This window comes from Gobio gobio (assembly GCF_949357685.1).
Source record: "Gobio gobio genome assembly, chromosome: 14".
NCBI classification, from domain to species: Eukaryota; Metazoa; Chordata; class Actinopteri; order Cypriniformes; family Gobionidae; genus Gobio; species Gobio gobio.
In genome coordinates, this window is record NC_137107.1 from 54,465,427 (window position 1) to 54,485,004 (window position 19,578).

General features: G+C 42.5%; 1 protein-coding gene across 1 annotated transcript in view; it reads right to left on the minus strand.

Annotated features, from left to right (window-relative positions):
* The window catches only part of klhl8 (kelch-like family member 8), a 22,877-nt gene extending 8,009 nt beyond the window's left edge, over nt 1-14,868 (minus strand). Inside the window, exons 1-6 of the mRNA XM_079834848.1 lie at nt 14,783-14,868; nt 6,647-7,398; nt 5,431-5,617; nt 5,214-5,357; nt 342-453; nt 18-186 (exon numbers count right to left, since the gene is read on the minus strand). Coding sequence (XP_079690974.1) covers nt 18-186; nt 342-453; nt 5,214-5,357; nt 5,431-5,617; nt 6,647-7,381 — 1,347 coding nt within the window. The 5' untranslated portion in view covers nt 7,382-7,398; nt 14,783-14,868. The remainder of the gene's footprint in view (nt 1-17; nt 187-341; nt 454-5,213; nt 5,358-5,430; nt 5,618-6,646; nt 7,399-14,782) is intronic.
* Between the last annotated feature and the right edge of the window lie 4,710 nt (nt 14,869-19,578).

Genomic DNA, 19,578 nt, shown 5'->3' on the forward strand with positions numbered 1-19,578 from the left:
GGTGTGTGTGGACCTACCCCGAGCGCCACAGAGCCCACTCCTCCTCTGGGCGTGTTCATAGGGGCGACTGCGCTCCAGCGGTCCGACTCGATGTCATAGCGCTCCACATCACTGAAGCAGGAGTTATCATCCAGACCCCCGATGGCGTAGATCGGCCCGCCCAGAGCGGCCAGCGCAATCCCCCTCCTGATCAAACACAACACAACACAATCCCCCTCCTGATCAAACACAAAACCAGTCAGCCCTGACGCCATCTTAACTGGACGGGACCGGTCCCAGATTAACCAGAGCTATATGATGATGATGATGATTGGAGCACAGCATTGTGCGGCTCGTCCTACCGTTTAGTGTTCATGGACGCTTTCATCATCCACTTGTTGGTGTGCGGATCAAACATCTCCATGTTCCCGAGGTGCTCATTCCCATCATGGCCGCCCACAGCATACACTTTCCCTGTATGATGAAGAGGTCATGAGATTAGCAGGACCAACACTAGACATCTGAGTCTGGCCCATGGATCCGCTAACCCTCTTTAGTAGGGATGCACCGGTTGACCGGCCAAAAACCGGAACCGGCCGGTTTTAGCTTCTAGCGCGCGATCGGCAACCGGACGATTTTCTTTGTATTTTTCTGCCGATTTTTCCGGAAGTGCGCCCGCGTGCACATACGCCTATATTGCAATCATTCGCGTACATGTCACTTGTGTGTTACAAAAGGAAACTGGAGAATTGAGGGAAGAGACGAGATGCTGAAGGGAATGAAGAGCCGCTGAAGTTGAGCGAGCTGAAGTTGCGCGAGCTGAAGTTGCGCGAGCTTAAGTTGAGCGAGCTGAAGTTGAGCGAGCTGAAGTTGAGCGAGCTGAAGTTGAGCGAGCTGAAGTTGAGCGAGCTGAAGTTGGGCGAGCTGAAGTTGGGCGAGCTGAAGTTGCGCGAGCTGAAGCTGGGCGAGCTGAAGTTGGGCGAGCTGAAGTTGGGCGAGCTGAAGTTGAGCGAGCTGAAGTTGAGCGAGCTGAAGTTGGGCGAGCTGAAGTTGGGCGAGCTGAAGTTGGGCGAGCTGAAGTTGGGCGAGCTGAAGTTGGGCGAGCTGAAGTTGAGCGAGCTGAAGTTGAGCGAGCTGAAGTTGCGCGACCTGAAGTTGCGCGACCTGAAGTTGCGCGACCTGAAGTTGCGCGACATGAAGTTGCGCGACCTGAAGTTGAGCGAGCTGAAGTTGAGCGAGCTGAAGTTGGGCGAGCTGAAGTTGCGCGAGCTGAAGTTGCGCGAGCTGAAGTTGAGCGAGCTGAAGTTGAGCGAGCTGAAGTTGAGCGAGCTGAAGTTGAGCGAGCTGAAGTTGCGCGACCTGAAGTTGAGCGAGCTGAAGTTGGGCGAGCTGAAGTTGGGCGAGCTGAAGTTGAGCGAGCTGAAGTTGCGCGACCTGAAGTTGAGCGAGCTGAAGTTGAGCGAGCTGAAGTTGAGCGAGCTGAAGTTGCGCGAGCTGAAGTTGCGCGAGCTGAAGTTGCGCGAGCTGAAGTTGAGCGAGCTGAAGTTGAGCGAGCTGAAGTTGCGCGAGCTGAAGTTGGGCGAGCTGAAGTTGGGCGAGCTGAAGTTGGGCGAGCTGAAGTTGGGCGAGCTGAAGTTGCGCGAGCTGAAGTTGCGTGAGCTGAAGTTGAGCGAGCTGAAGTTGGGCGAGCTGAAGTTGCGCGAGCTGAAGTTGAGCGAGCTGAAGTTGCGTGAGCTGAAGTTGAGCGAGCTGAAGTTGAGCGAGCTGAAGTTGCGTGAGCTTAAGTTGGGCGAGCTGAAGTTGGGCGAGCTGAAGTTGCGCGAGCTGAAGTTGCGCGAGCTGAAGTTGCGTGAGCTGAAGTTGCGCGAGCTGAAGTTGCGTGAGCTGAAGTTGGGCGAGCTGAAGTTGGGCGAGCTGAAGTTGAGCGAGCTGAAGTTGAGCGAGCTGAAGTTGCGCGAGCTGAAGTTGGGCGAGCTGAAGTTGGGCGAGCTGAAGTTGGGCGAGCTGAAGTTGGGCGAGCTGAAGTTGCGCGAGCTGAAGTTGCGTGAGCTGAAGTTGCGCGAGCTGAAGTTGAGCGAGCTGAAGTTGGGCGAGCTGAAGTTGCGCGAGCTGAAGTTGCGCAAGCTGAAGTTGAGCGAGCTGAAGTTGCGCGAGCTGAAGTTGAGCGAGCTGAAGTTGCGTGAGCTGAAGTTGAGCGAGCTGAAGTTGAGCGAGCTGAAGTTGCGTGAGCTTAAGTTGGGCGAGCTGAAGTTGGGCGAGCTGAAGTTGCGCAAGCTGAAGTTGCGCGAGCTGAAGTTGCGTGAGCTGAAGTTGCGCGAGCTCACCTCTTCGCCTCCTGATGGTGAGTGTTTGTTCAGCTCAGCTTCTCACTTGTTGGATCGGATGAGAACGAAACAGACTAACTTGTGACAAAGCCGAAATACTTCTTTTTGTAGCCTAAAGAAGAACATGCTGCACTTTAGAAATGAAATACTGTCAGTTCTGTAGCCTATAGGATGATCATTTTTATTTTACCTTAAAATTTACTTAATTTGATTTAAAAAGCACCTGCTGTAGCATCTTAGTTTTTTTCATTGCACCAATCATTATTTGATTTAATATTTTGGAACAATTATATACTTTTGTTTTATTTAATTTCACTGGTAAAGACTTTTGTCTTTACACTGAATTTAAAAATAAATGCTGATTTAAGTAACATCTTTGTTTGGATTGCAGAATATGCAGTTGTTGCCTTTAATTTCACCTTTCAGTCTTTTAATTTCCAATTCAATTTCCCGTTAATTTTAAGGCCTGTACACACCGGGACGAATATCGCACGCGCTTATCGCCAGCGTTTTTCGTGACGTTTTTCGGCGCGTCTTGAGTGTTCACACCCAAGCGATTTCCACTGGCGATGCGCCGAGTGAACGTGCACATTCAGTAGATGCGCTCCCGGTACACAAGATGGTGCTGCGGCACTTTAAGCTTCTGACACTCGCTTGTCACACAGAAGAAAAGGAGAGACAGTATTTACGTGCTTGCCAAAACCACAGATATATTATGTCTATGGCAAAACCATTCACACACTTGTTGCTAACTGGCAAGCAGCATTAGCAGCCCATCTTCTTCTTTGTCTACTTACTACTTCTTCTTCGTATCAATGTGTGCTCGGCAAGACCGATTTTGTGCTTGAGCGCAACCAAGTCGTGTTTTACTGTCACTTCAGCAGCTCCAGGCACGTGAACAAAAGCGCTGATCTCATTGGTCGGCCAGTTTTTAACGCACCGCGTCAAAATAAAAAAACGAACCCGAGGCGTTTTTTTTTTAAATGACGCTTTTACGCCTGGCGTTTTACGTGTCGGTGTGCACACCCACATTGGCACCCATTGTTTAGTCACGAGGCGTTAAACGTCGGCGATAAACGCGCGCGAAAATCGTCCCGGTGTGAACAGGCCTTTAGATTGCGGACTTGTTTTCATTAGCCAAAAGCCAATTTAGCCTGTTAAATACCAAATAAACATCTTGTTCATGTATACTTTCATTCTTTTATTGTGTACATTTAAAAAAAAAAAATCAGAAATCGGTATCGGAATCGGCCATGTAAAATCATGATCGGTGCATCACTACTCTTTAGCGACCCGAGACGTCATTCACTCTCCTCCTCCTCCTCCATTTTTTACAGTTCGACATCAACCTTCTTAGTATTCCTCAATCAATCCATTTTAAACGATATAACAAGAAAAAAATTATAAAATTATAATTGAATGCCTGTTTTTCCACTAGTTTTTTTGTCAAAATTGTATAGGGTCAGTAACGACCCGAGGTGTGTAAGATTGTACGCATTTTTATCTGCACAATAATAAATGAATCTATAATGACGAAATGAGTGCAATTCACTTTTATTCCACAAGGTGGCAATGTATACACAATGATGAAGTGACGTTTCACTCATATTTACCTCAGACAGAAAACGAAACAATAATATATATATAATCTGCAAAACTTGAAATGGCTTGAATCAAATCAAATATTAGTGTCACTGTGACTGATGATGGATCTGGTGAAGGAAGCTGTCCGTGATCAAAATAATTATTTTGAAGATGTTGAAAATGAGTTTTGAGGATATGCGTGAGATGGCGAATATGAGGGAAATGAGTTCTGATGAGGACAGTGATGATGATGATATAAAACATCTGCTCAAACTGAACCCTTCCAAGCTCCAAAAGGGAACGAAATATGTTTTATCGTTATCGGCCGATAAATTATTATTTTTGATGTTATCGGTCCGATAAGAAAATTTGACCGATATAGTCAAGCCGATAGATAATGTATTATTTGCTTCAGCTGAGACTGACATTTGAATTGCTCTAAACTAGAGCTGTCAAAAGATTAATCGCGATTAATCGCATCCAAAATAAAAGTTTGTTTTTACATAATATATGTGTGTGTACTCTGTTAATTATTATTTATATATAAATACACACACAAGCATGCATATATTTAAGAAAAAAAAATGTTATTTTTATATATAAAACATTAATATTTATATGTATGTGTATTTATAATAATTCACAGAGTACACACACATATATTTTGTAAACACAAACTTTTATTTTGAATGCGATTAATCGTGATTAATCTTTTGACAGCTCTAATCTAAATATGATTGGAATCACTTCCAAAAGGAAAATACCGTTATGTGCAGCACAAGTCTAACATATAATATGCATAAAATGATAATGAGAATACGGCTGTAAAAGAACGTTGTGTTTCCGCATCGGAATCTTATATTAAGATAATATGAGTGACACACACCGGTCTATATCCTGAGGCCACACCTGTCCCTCCAGCCGCTGTTTAGGCTCCTCCCCCTCCCTCCAGCCGCTGTTTAGGCTCCTCCCCCTCCCCCCAGTCGCTGTTTAGGCTCCTCCCTCTCCCTCCAGCTGTTGAGGCTCCTCCCCCTCCCTCCAGCCACTGTTTAGGCCCCTCCCCCTCCCTCCAGCGGTTGAGGCTCCTCCCTCTCCCTCCAGCTGTTGAGGCTCCTCCCCCTCCCTCCAGCCACTGTTTAGGCCCCTCCCCCTCCCTCCAGCTGTTGAGGCTCCTCCCCCTCCCTCCAGCTGTTTAGGCTCCTCCCCCTCCCTCCAGATTTTTAGGCTCCTCCCCCTCCCTCCAGATTTTTAGGCTCCTCCCCCTCCCTCCAGCTGTTTAGGCTCCTCCCCCTCCCTCCAGCTGTGTAGGCTCCTCCCCCTCCTCACCTGCCACTGAGATCACGCCCACATGTCTCCGCCTGCTGTTCATCTCCGGGCCGAAGAACCAGCTGTTCTTGCTGATGGAGTAACACTCGATGCTCCGGAAGGGGTCGCCGGAGCCGCCCCGCCCCCCCACACAGAACAGCACACCTGTTACAGAGCAGCAGGGTCAGACAGGGTCAGGGGTCAAAGGTTAGCGCGAGCAGCGGGGGGGGGTCCTGACCTGCGGTGTGTTTGCGGGGGGTCGTGCGGAGCGAGTACTGGAAGTCAGGAACGCTCTGGTTGCTGAGGTGCAGATGATAGTTGAGCGCCTCGTCCAATAGATCTCTGCAGTTCAGATTGGCCTTGATCATGTCCTCCTTAGCAACGGTTGCCGTGAGGAACTCCACCGGGAGCAGAGGAAGACGCACCTGAGAGAGAAACACAACATCTTCATTAGATTGGGAACAGTCTGGCTGTGTCTGAACTCAATTTATTGTTTAAATTAACATTTTCTATTTTAATTTAAGAAATTGACAAGTTTAGAAAAAAACGTGTAAATGGTAAAAATGCCCCTGGACATTAATTTAAAGGGAAAAAGCTCGTCCTGTAATGGGAAAGTTATAATTGGAATGCGTGTTATTGATCAGAAAGTGCTCTTCAAGATGTCTCAGGATTGATTTAACCCTCTGGTGCTCTTCAGTCATTTCTGGCCGGAAAATGTTCTGTTTTGAAATGTTAAAAATCACAGCTTCATCAGAATGATATGAAACTTGGAGACTTTTCTAGCATTAGGGATGTAAACACACAAAAAAAATTGGGGTCATGATTTGAGCATGCTAATTGGTCGTAAAAAAATACTCCCACTTGTGCTTTTCGGTCAAAAATGACCACCATAGGAAATTAATGGGAAATCTGCAAAAACACAAATTCACAGAAAAAAAATCTATATTTCTAACAAACAAAAAAAATCTAAAACTTTATAATAAATAGTCTGAGATTTTGTTATATATATATTCAATACCATCCAAAAAAAAATCATTAAATGTGTTGAAAAGAGAACTAGTGAATTCTCAAGCCTCTCGACAGAGACCTCTAGTGGTTACACACATGGTTGCAGGATTTATTAAATAATTCCAAAAGAGGGCGCTAATCTGCCTTCAAAAAAATTTATTTGGAAGGCCTAGTCTCTATTTCAACCTGAAATACTACAATAATTATTTATTTTTATTTTTATTTAAATTACAAAAAAAACTAAGTGTATAATTTTCAATGGCAAAAATACACCCTAATTATTGCATAAATATTCAAAAATACCATCAAATCATCTAAAAATACAAAATTAAAAAGAAAAAATATTATTGAAGAAAATTGCATTGGTTTTACTGGGGTGGAGGAAGTTTGATTTTTAGGTGTCCGGGGAAGACAACCCTAAAGCAGTGAATCTGCTCCTCACTGACCTGAGCCATGAGCTGGTCCAGCCACAGCTCATGGTGTGTGGGGTTGGCCCTCAGCCACAGGACGGCGGCCCCATACACCTGCGCCTCGCTCTGGATGTGGAGGTCGCTGGAGGCCAGCAGGGTCTTCAGGTGCTGGGGAGAGACGCTGGTGAAGTCCTCGCACTCCACCACCTCCGCGAAGTGCTGGCAGGCGTAGCGGTCCGCCATGGCCATCAGGTCCAGCCGGTGGTGGCTCTCCGCGAAGCTGCGCACCGCCAGGCAGTTGGAGGGGTGGAAGTGGGCCTTCATGTACTCGCAGCAGGCCCGGGCCACCAGCTCCACCTGCAGGATGCATGCGGCGTAGAGCAGCGGCTGCACGTTCTCCACCGTCAGACGCAGCCGCGACGAGTAGGCGAAGCCCACCAGATCCTGCATGGCGTCCGCGTCGAAGTCCCGGATCTCAATCAGGTCCTGTGAGGCCTCCGCCATGTCTGAGAGGAACATGGCCCTGAAGTAGGGCACCACGCAGGCCAGAACCAGCCTGTGGCAGCGGATGAGGCGCTCGCCCACCCTCAGGGTGACGTCGCACAGCTCTCCGGCCTCATAGAAGCGGCTCAGGGAGATGTGGAAGTCCCTCCAGGCCTCCTGCGCCTCGAACACAAACACCCCATCCTCACCTCCACCCTCACACACACCCTCACCTCCACCTCCACCGCTCGACGGACGCTTCTGCTGCTTCCCCTGCTCAGGGGCCATGGCTCGCTCACACACACCTGCACACACACACACGTTTACTGTCTCTGGATAGACACACGTCAACAAAATCTGATCACATGAATAAAATACATCACACAAGTCGACTGTGAAATCCCATGATTGACATTCTGTTCGTATAAATGGCTCTTCACACACACACACACACACACACACACACACACACACACACACACACACACACACACACACACACACTAGGGCTGTAACGATTTGACCAAAAATAAAAACCTTGATTAATTGAACATCTGACCTCGATTACGATTAATGAACGATTATTTTGCTTTTTTTTTTTTGCCCTCATAAGGTTGAGTAAGTTCCTGATAAGGTTTGTACTGTAAATATTTTCTACTATAAGGTGGAATACTTGAAGGAAACGGTTGACTTTCAGCAGTTATTGTCTATGGGGCAGATTTCTGCTTGTTGTACATCAGATAAAGATACATTAGCACATAGGCCTGCATTAATGCATCAATGAGAGAGTGATTGTGTGTGTGAATTACTCTTACCGTCTCTATTCATTATGAAGCTGTGGTTTGTACTTCAAAGGTATTAAAATCTATGACTATAACGGTTGAGTTTCTAAGCTACTTTAGTGACTTAACTTTAGTCACAGGACAGCGTTTACACTGCGTTTCTGCGGTGCTCTGCGCGCGATCTTCACGTGATGCAGGTGAGAGATCTGCCTTCAGGGCGCGCGCGTGTTGTCAGAGACGCGGCTCTCTGTGTCACAGAAAGAAGCTGAGCCCTGAACGGATACGTATTGTTGTTTTTGAATAGTGAACAGTCGCTTTAAATGTTGAAACTAGGAAGCCTTAAACGCATACTTGACAAACTTTATGAGCACGAAAGTGAAAGCGGCTTCGGGGCTTGCGCGCGCCGTGTGTGTGTGTGTGTGTGTGTTGGTGGTAGCGCGTATAGGCTATAAGAACGGTGATTAACTGATCTGTATAAACTGTGTAAAACATGCAGCTACTATAGTGATTGTGGGCATCTATAAACACAGATTACCGCTCCTGCATCTGTGTGTGTGTGTGTGTGTGTGTGTGCTCCTGCATCTGTGTGTCTGCAAACTGCACTTGATGTGACTGACGGGGCGGAGTCACGTGAAAACCCAAATAACCCACATGGGAAAAATACGTCGGTTAGAGGTTCTGAATGTCGGTTTCGGTTATTTTTCGATTAATCGTACAGCCCTAACCAGGGTTTTTCCTACATTGAAATTTTTTTTGCGGCCGCCAAAACAAATTTGTGTCCCGCCAAAGCTTTATTTGATGAGTTATTGTGATTTATGAGTGATGTAGAATAGATGCTGCGCTTGCGTTAACTGAGTGACAGAGAGAACGATCTGAGCTCCTCCCCCGCTCGCACGCTCTCTGTCTTCAAAATAAGCACTGTCTTAGCTTTCTAATATTTCACATATTACGTTAATCAAAATAAAAAGGTCGGAAGACCGAATCCATGTTGCACGTGGCGCTATCAGACGATGTTTTCCTTTAATTACCGCTGGGTGTGAAATGCGCTCAAAAAACATTGACTGATTCTCTGACCAGCTGACATAAAGCATACTTTCAATAAACGGGAAACAAATCCTATCCGGTTATGAAGTGTTTTCTGTGTGTTGACAAATCTTTCGCGATGTTCTAACAGACGGGATTGGCACACAACGCATCTGCTAATGTCCGATTCGCAACCTAATGACTCCTTTGAACCGAATCATTTCAACGACTGGTTAGAACAACTGATCTGTCCAACACTGAACTCACGAATCAGTTTAATCATTTACTCAGAACATCTGAAATGAGAACAAAAGTGTGCTTACACAATTTAGCAAGAGTGGGTGTAAGAGTTAGTTTTAATTATCCACATTCTTTCAGCTTATTTATGTTCATAATGTGTAGTAACTCCGGCGCCGACACGACCCTGGGTGTTTCCACAGCGGAAGACGCGAGCCAGGACCAGAGCGAGGACCTCTCCGCCCCTCCCGGTCTTCGAGATCTCCACCCGGAACCGCTTCTCCCCTCTTCGCGAGACGGAACGCGACGCTGTGGTCATCGGTACTTCCATCGTCCGGCATGTCCACGCTACCTCAGGTAAAGGCAAGGTTATCACTCACTGCTTTCCTGGTGCTCGAGTTCTCGATGTCGCTGCGCAGGTTCCCGAGATCCTGAACGGTGACGAGCGCATCGGAGCTGTCGTGCTGCACGCGGGGACGAACGACACCAGGCTGCGGCAGACGGAGGTTCTGAAGAAGGACTACAGGAGCCTGATCGAGACGGTGCGCAGAACATCGCCTGAAGCAGCGATCATCGTGTCCGGACCGCTTCCCACGTACCGACTAGGACATGAAAAGTTCAGTAGATTATTTGCTCTAAATGAATGGTTAATGTCATGGTGTAATGAACAGAAGCTGCTCTTTGTAAATAATTGGAATCTGTTTTGGGAGCGACCTAGGCTCTTCCGTCCTGATGGCCTTCACCCCAGCAGAATCGGAGCGGCTCTTCTGTCGGACAACATCTCCAGAGCGCTGCACACCATCATATGACTAGTAAGTCAAAGTCCAAATCACAGTCTTTGCTGTCCTAACTTATTTGACATAAGTACCAATGTAGAACATTATATAGAAACTGTGTCTATTCCTCGTTTAGTGAGGTCAAACATTAAATCTACTGTAAGATCTAGGAAAAATCTAATTGTGATTAAACCAGAAAATCACAATATTAGTGAACAAAAACAATTTCTAAAACTAGGTCTTCTAAACATTAGATCGCTCACACCTAAGGCGGTTATTGTAAATGAAATGGTCACAGATAATAGTTTCGATGTACTTTGCCTTACTGAAACCTGGCTTAAGCCAAATGATTATTTCGGTCTAAATGAGTCTACTCCGCCAGGATACTGTTATAAGCATGAGCCCCGTCTGATTGGTCGTGGCGGCGGTGTTACAACAATATATAGAGATATTCTTAATGTTACCCAGAAAACAGGTCACAGGTTTAATTCGTTTGAAGTACTAGTGCTAAATGTTACGCTCTTAAATGTAAGAAAGAAATCCGTATTATCTCTAGCCTTGGCTACTGTATATAGACCTCCAGGGCCCTATGCTGATTTCCTAAAAGAGTTTGCAGACTTTCTCTCAGATCTATTGGTCAACGTCGATAAAGCATTAATTGTTGGAGATTTTAACATACACGTAGATAACACAAATGATGCGTTAGGGGCTGCGTTTACAGATCTATTAAATTCCTTTGGGGTCAAGCAAAACGTCACTGGTCCCACTCATCGTCTTAATCACACACTAGATTTAATTATATCACATGGAACCAACCCAACCGATATAGATATTATACCACAAAGTGATGATGTCACTGACCATTACATGGTAACTTGCATACTGCGTACTGCTGAAATCTGTCATGTTGCGCCACGTTATCGACCAGGCAGAACAATCCTTCCAACCACTATAGATAGATTCTCAAATAGCTTACCTGATCTGGCTCAGCTGCTAAGTGAACCCAAACAAACAGATGAACTAGAGCAAATGACTAGCAGTATGAGCACCATTTTCTCTAGTACATTAGAAATTGTAGCACCAATTAGATTAAAAAAGGTTAGAGAGAAAACTAAAGCACTATGGTACAACAGTGCTACACATGTTATCAAGAGAGAAACTCGTAACTTAGAGCGTAAATGGAAACAAACTAATTTAGAGGTCTTTAGAATCGCATGGAAAGAAAGTATGTCACGTTATAAAAAGGCCCTAAAAGCAGCCAGAGCTGAGCATCTCCGCAAAATAATAGAAAATAATCAAAATAACCCAAGGTTTTTATTTAACACTGTGGCTAGACTAACAAATAAACAAGCATCGCCTGAGCAAAATATTCCGTTACAGTTTAGTAGTAATGATTTTATGAACTTCTTCGCTGACAAAATAGAAAGCATCAGAAACAAAATTGTAAATGTACAATCTTTAATGATGTCTTATGATTCAACCGCAATTATCGCCCCTCAAGAACTACTACACCGCTTTACAACTATAGGACAGGAAGAGCTAAATAAACTTATCATTGCATCTAAACCAACAACATGTTTATTAGATCCAATACCCACTAAACTACTGAAAGAGTTGTTACCTGTAGTGGAAGAGCATCTTCTCAATATTATTAACTCGTCTTTATCTTTAGGTCATGTTCCAAGAATATTCAAGTTGGCAGTCATAAAACCTCTCATTAAGAAGCCACAATTAGATCATAATAACCTAGCAAATTACAGACCAATTTCAAATCTTCCATTCATGTCTAAAATACTAGAAAAAGTTGTGTCCGCTCAATTGTGCGCTTTCTTGCAAGAAAATGATATCTATGAAAAATTTCAATCAGGATTCAGGCCGCATCACAGCACAGAAACTGCACTCGTTAAAATCACAAATGATTTACTTCTAGCTTCTGACCAAGGCTGTATCTCAATACTAGTTCTACTCGATCTTAGTGCTGCGTTCGATACTATAGATCATAAACTACTCTTAGATCGACTTCAAAATTACACTGGTGTTCAGGGACAGGCATTAAACTGGTTTAGATCGTATTTATCAGACCGCTACCATTTTGTCTGTCTAAATGGGGAAAAATCAAAGATAACATCAGTAGACTATGGGGTGCCGCAAGGATCCGTGCTAGGCCCTCTGCTATTCTCAATATATATGCTGCCACTTGGTAATATTATAAGAAAACATGGAATTAATTTCCACTGTTATGCTGATGACACTCAATTATATATTTCATCACGACCAGATGAAAACGCTAAATTATCTAAACTGACAGCGTGTGTTGATGATATTAAACACTGGATGACGTGTAATTTTCTGCTATTAAATTCAGATAAAACAGAGGTATTACTTATTGGTCCAAAAAACTGCCCACAAAACCTCTCGCAATACAATTTTACCTTGGAAGGATGTCCTGTCGCTTTATCCAATACAGTAAAAGACCTGGGTGTTATATTAGACCGCAACCTGACATTCGAAAATCATATTTCATATGTTACAAGAACAGCATTTTTCCATCTTAGAAACATTGCTAAGCTACGTAACATGCTATCTATTTCAGATGCAGAAAAGTTAGTTCATGCATTCATGACCTCGAGATTAGATTACTCTAATGCTTTATTAGCTGGTTGTCCTGTATCATCAATAAACAAGCTACAGTTAGTCCAAAACGCAGCTGCTAGAGTTCTTACTAGGTCAAGAAAATATGATCATATAACACCAATTTTATCATCTCTACACTGGTTACCTGTGAAGTTCCGTATCAATTACAAATTATTGCTACTGACCTATAAAGCCCTAAATGGTTTAGCTCCAGTGTATCTAACGGATCTTTTATCGCCCTACAATCCATCGCGCTCTTTAAGATCACTAAACTCGAGGCTTCTGGTCATTCCTAGGATATCTAAGTCCACTAAAGGAGGGAGGGCATTTTCACATTTAGCTCCTAAACTCTGGAATAGTCTTCCTGATATTGTTCGAGGTTCAGACACGCTGTCCCAGTTTAAAACTACTTTAAAGACGCATCTCTTTAGCCAAGCATTCACATTATAATTAAGTTTTATACTACAGTTAAATCAGATCAAAAGCATTAATATAATATTCTGAACAGCAGCTACGCTAATCATTTCCCATCTGCTTTTCTGTTGTTATCTCGGGACACTAGTCCTGAGGTAAATAGTTCATCAGCTCCAGTTTGTATCCAGCCTCTGATGGAGACTTCAGATGCCCCTGTGATGAGACGACTCGACGCCTGTGAAGAGACGACTCAACGCCAGCGTTGTTATGGCCTAGATTAATACACGATTGATTAACTTTTTCGAACATTATTCTTTAACATTGTCTTTCTAACATTTTTACTGTACATCTATGAAATGCACTTTCTGTAAAGCTGCTTTAAAACAATGTGTATTGTGAAAAGCGCTATACAAATAAATTTGAATTGAATTGAATAGTAAAATAAATAGCCTATAAATCACTTAGTTTAGACTGGAGTGAGGTGAACCCAGAACAAAGTTGTTGTTAGCTAGCTGATCATTTTATGAAATTGTATATGGCAGAAAATTAGGCTATTTGTTCATTTTTTTAATACTACTTTTTAATATTGATATGATTATATACCAAAACAATTATCAGTAAATAGTGTAAAAATGAGGAACAAAAACAAACATCAAGATATCCCACATGAAAAAATACTATAGTATTTTTGAACCATACTATAGTAAATATACTACAGTAAATTGTAGTATATTTAGTATATTATAGTATTTACTACACTTTGTTAATTTACTGTAGTATATTTACTATAGTACGGTTCAAAAACACTATAGTATTTACTAGAGTAATTTTACTATAATATACTACAGTATTTTTTCATGTGGGATCAAAATAAGATAAGCAAAAGTTACAAACTTTCTTTGAATTTATTTAAAATGTATTGTCAGTATTGCGCTTGCAGATCACGTGGGTAGGGTACTTTTTTACTGTGCGTGCGTGCGTGTGTGTGTATGGATGACCATGTCTGTCAGCAACCACCGAAGACCATTTTTGACCCAGGAAAAACCCTGTTAACACACACACACACACACACACACGCACGCGCACGCACGCACGCACACTCACACAGCCCCTGCCCCTAACCCTACCCATCACACACACACACACACACACACACACACACACACACACACACAATCTTTGTGGACACTTTCCATAGGCGTAATGTTTTTTATACCGCGCATACTGTACATTCTGTCCCCCTACACTGCCCCTCACACACACACACACACACACACACACACACACACTCACAAACTCAATCACACGCACACACACACACACACACACACTCACTCACTCACTCACTCACTCACTCACTCACTCACTCACTCAATCACTCACTCAATCACACACACACACACACACACACACACACACACACACACACACTTTCCATAGGCGTAATGGTTTTTATACCGTACATACTGTCCCCTTACACTGCCCCTGCCCATCACACACACACACACACACACACACACACACACACACACACACACACACACACACACACACACACACACACACACACACACACACACACACATTATTGAATGCCGTCTTTTCATCAGTTGTGACATTAATGAAGCAACACTACACACTAACTCGAGCGTCAAACACGGCGAATGTTATCAATAATACACACTTTAATGAATTCTCCGGAATATTCTGTGTTCATTTGAGCAAGTTTGTTTTCTGTAGTCACAACAAACGAGACGAGATTTCCGACGCTCGACATTACAGAGCATTAGATGTGAATTATAATGTTTTAATCGATGTTTTACCACATTCTCCTCAGCAGCAGCAGCTCACGACGACGCGGCGCAGCTTCCGTGTTCCGGCGCGCGAGGAACTCTGGGAAATGAAGTCCAAGAGGACACGTCAATCAAATCAGTCCATTTGAGAAACCACCTGACCGCTCGCTGGATGACCAGCAGGGGTCGCTATAACACATGATTCAGTGATTCAGAGCGACCCCTGCTGGTCAAAACAGTGGCAACAGCTTTTACTAACACACTGCAAAGGTTTTATTGAAAGTAAAATCTATCAAATGCAATAAACCAATCATCTAAAAGATTAAACCTCAAATGTCTGTGTAACATCTGTTCTTTATCACAGTCAGGGCTTGTTTTATCTCATGGATGGCTCAGATAAACAAGCCAATAAGAGACTATTAACTATTATTCCTTCATATTACACTAATGCCTCATTAAAACATGTACAAATGTATAAACTGACCAGAGATCAGTCAAACCTCATGCTGTCCCCAGACATAGCACACAAGAATGACATTTCTCATCAATTTATACGATTTTATAAGAATGAAATACCTTTTTTGTAGAATAGAAACATGAAGTTTTTCAACAAATCAACAAAAACTTTTCTCAAAGTTAACTTTGCTTAATTGAACCCTTATTGGGTCAACTCCCCCTGAAGTGTTGTTCATGTTCATGTTCAAACATCATGTTCATATTTTTGTTTGGATGAAATATCAGTAGTTTCCAACACCTGCAGTGTAAACCCTCAGTTTTTATGTCCGTTATTTAACAATAAATCATGCCATACATGACCATAAAAAGGTAAACATCCCCAGCTAAGTTTTCAGAACGTTTTGTTAACATTCCCTTTAAGTTATGAAAACGTTATTTGGGAATGTTTTATACGTGTTGAAAACGTCCAGTTTTTTAATGTATTAAACGTTTTTTCTTGGTTTATGTGAACGTTATAGAAACATTCCATTCCATCATCTTGAAAACGTTATTTCTGAATGTTTTTTAAAGATTCAAAACGTCCAGATTTGTCATGTATTAATGTGTTTTTCTAGGGTTATGTAAATGTTAAACTTCTGTCATCTTGAGAATGAAAAACATTCAAACATCATACAAATATTGCCTTGGGAACATTTTTTATAAACAAATATCAATTCAAACAGTAACATTTGATAAAACATTACTACTTATATTTGTCAACACCAAAAACATTTTTCATATTTTAATATATTTTAAATGTTATTTGTCATCCTTTTGCCAAGGATAAGTGCATTACTGTAACATACAGCACATCTAAATGAAAACTGATGTCTTATTTACTTACACACTCCTCAAACTCAAACATTCCCAATGGTAAAGCGAGATCCTCTGTGTGTGTAAGAACTAATGAAGTGTGTGTCCTCTCCTCCAGAAGTCTCTTTATCTCTGTGTGGAGCAAACTTCACACACACACACACACGCACACGCACACACACACGCACACACACACACACACACACACACACACACACACACACACACACACAAACACACACACACACACACACACACACACACACACACACACACACACACACACACACACACACACACACACACACACACACACACACACACACACTCACTTAATCAATCACACATACACACAGACAGACAGACAGACACACACACACACACACTCACTTAATCAATCACACAGATAGACAGACACACACACACACACACACACACAAAAGCCTACAAAAGCGTTCCCTTATCTCTGTGTGGAGCAAACTTCAGTGTTTCTGATATGAAGTCCTCAATCACTTGTTCCAGCTCCTCGGTGTGTGTTCGACGACAGGCATCTTAAATCCAGCAAAGATACAATAAATTATTATTAACAATAAATGAAGCCCAAGCATACAGTAAGTACAGTACACTGCATCTTCTCAATAGCTCATATGCAGTCTTTGGACTAGAACGATTCTGCATCTGTTGACTCTTGATCGTTTTGCTCTTTTCCAGCTTTTGTTATAGGCCTGATTTTTTCTTTGCATAATTGTATTTGTACATATATTTGAGTTGCTTTATTAAAAGAGAAACTGGGGTCCAAAAATATACGCTATGAGAAAGAGTACTGACATACAGCTGATTCATTTTCTAATTAAACTTGCAACTAACAGTTACAGAAGCATAAAGCAATTAATAACTTTAATAATAATTATTGTTAAATAAATTAAATACCTGATTTTATTCAAATGAGTGATGAAATGTACATACAAATATGCCATCATGTGATCATGCGATTGTGGGTTCGCTGATAAAGATTATATGCACTATAGATCACTCAGGGTAGGTTATGAGGAAAGTGTAGTCGTTAATAAAATAAAATAAAATAAAACATTCTTAATGTTCACGTAAAGTCCACACATTGCGTGAGTCGTTTTGCACATTGCAAAAATGCTCCGTGCATTCGGTAAAGTTATTAGTTGACTTGAAACATAACATGAATAAATAATATATTATTTATGATTTAGTGTTAATATTGTTACTGAGTTTTATATCTCACTAGCAAAGCAGAGAAAAGCTATATGGTCACGTCTCACTTACTATTAGCTTGCATATATAGCCTATATATATCTATATATTTTACATGATGTCAAATACCAAAATACCTTTTCTCTGCTTTGCTAGTGAGAAATGTGTTGTATAAGTTTAGCATAATTCAAACGTATGTCATTTGTTAAAAAGAAATTGCAAAATGTACACATTTCATTCATGTTTTATTTAAGCTAAATGTTTTTTGTTTAAACTATTTTACATATATACACTTTCTAATAAAATTACAAAACAAATTATAAATATAATTACAATGAACAACAATCAAAATAGTATTATAAACAAAACGATAAATATATGGTAAAAAAAATCTTTAAAACAAACTATATATGCTCCTTATCTTCATCCAGACAGCGTAGGCAAACCCGGCATTGCGATGTTCATTTTCAAGATTTTTCAAGATTTCAAGAGTTTTATTTGTCACATACACAGTTATATACACAATATACAACTGGCAGTGAAATGTAAACAGGTCCGCTCCATGGACAGTGCAAATAACAGTTACAAGAAATTAAATAGAAATAGAATAAATTTAGAATAAAAAGTATTAACATAAGTAGAATTATAAATAAATCAAGTAAAAGATAAAAATAGGAAATAAGATAAAAATAAAAATATAAAAAATATGTGGATATGATAAGTGAGATAAACTGTAGACTTAAAAATAAGTGGTTAACATAAAATATATAATATGTATATATAAAGAAGTATAATGTGCAAGGTTTATTACAGGTTGTTACGCAGTAACAATAGGGACGTAAAGTGCAGTGCAATTGCAGTATGTGGATGTTAATGTTAAAAGACTGTATGTTTATGTGTGTGCGGTGGTGAAGTGAGTCACGTGACTGAGTTCAGGAGTCTGATGGCCTGGGGGAAGAAACTCCTCCTGAGTCTTTCAGTCTTTGCCATCAGGCTACGGAAGCGCTTACCAGATGGCAGCAGGGTGAAGTGAGAGTTTGCAGGGTGATTAATGTCTCTGATGATTTTAGTAGCTCTACCTCTGCAGCGTTTGGTGTAGATGTCCTGCAGAGACGGGAGAGCTGAGCCTGAGATGCGCTCGGATAAGCGCACCACTCTTTGCAGGGCTTTGCAGTCGTGACTGGTGCTGTTCCCGTACCACGCTGTGATGCACTGAGTCAGGACACTTTCTATCGCCCCTCGATAGAAAGTTTTCAGGATGGCTGGTGAAACCCTGAATTTCCTCAGCTGGCGCAGGTGGTACAGTCTTTGCCTGGCTTTTTTCACCTGTGTCTGGATGTGTGTAGTCCAGGTCAGATCCTCGGAGATGTTCACACCCAGGTATTTGAAGCTGCTCACTCTCTCTACCGGTGTCCCGCTGATCATGAGAGGGGAGTATGACCGATGCTGTCTCTTCCTGAAGTCCACAATCAGTTCTTTGGTCTTGTTAACATTCAGAGAGAGACAGTTGTCCTGGCACCATGATGTCAGTTGCTCCACTTCGTCCAAGTATGCCGTCTCATTGTTGTTGGAGATGAGACCCAGGACAACAGTATCATCAGCAAACTTGATGATCGAGGTGGAGCTGTGTGTGGACAAACAGTCATGGGTGTAGAGAGAGTAGAGCAGGGGACTCAGCACACAGCCCTGTGGAGCTCCAACACTCAGGGTGATGGAGGTGGAGGTGAACTGGCCTACTCTCACCGCCTGGGGTCTGCCAGTGAGGAAATCTTCAATCCAGAGGCAGAGAGAAGAATTCAGGCCTAGATCCAGGAGTTTGTGTGTTAGCTTAATGGGAACTATGGTGTTAAAGGCTGAGCTATAGTCAATAAATAGCAGCCTGACATAGTTCCCACTTTTGCTGTCGATGTGAGTGAGGCAGGAGTGAAGGACGTGAGAAATGGCATCTTCAGTCGATCTATTGGGACGATAGGCAAACTGAAGAGGGTCCAAAGTGTCAGGAATGGAGGAGCAAATGTTGTTTTTAATGAGTCTCTCAAAGACCTTCATGACTAAAGATGTGAGAGCCACTGGACGATAGTCATTTAGGCAAGAGGGTTTACTGATCTTAGGTACAGGGATGATGGAGGATCGTTTGAAGGAGGTGGGGACAACAGATGTAGCAAGGGACTCGTTGAATATGGATGTAAAGAGCCCTGCGAGCTGATCAGCACAGGACCGCAGAACACGACCTGAAATACCATCCGGCCCAGCAGCTTTCCTGACATCCACACGTTTGAGTGCCCTCCGAACCT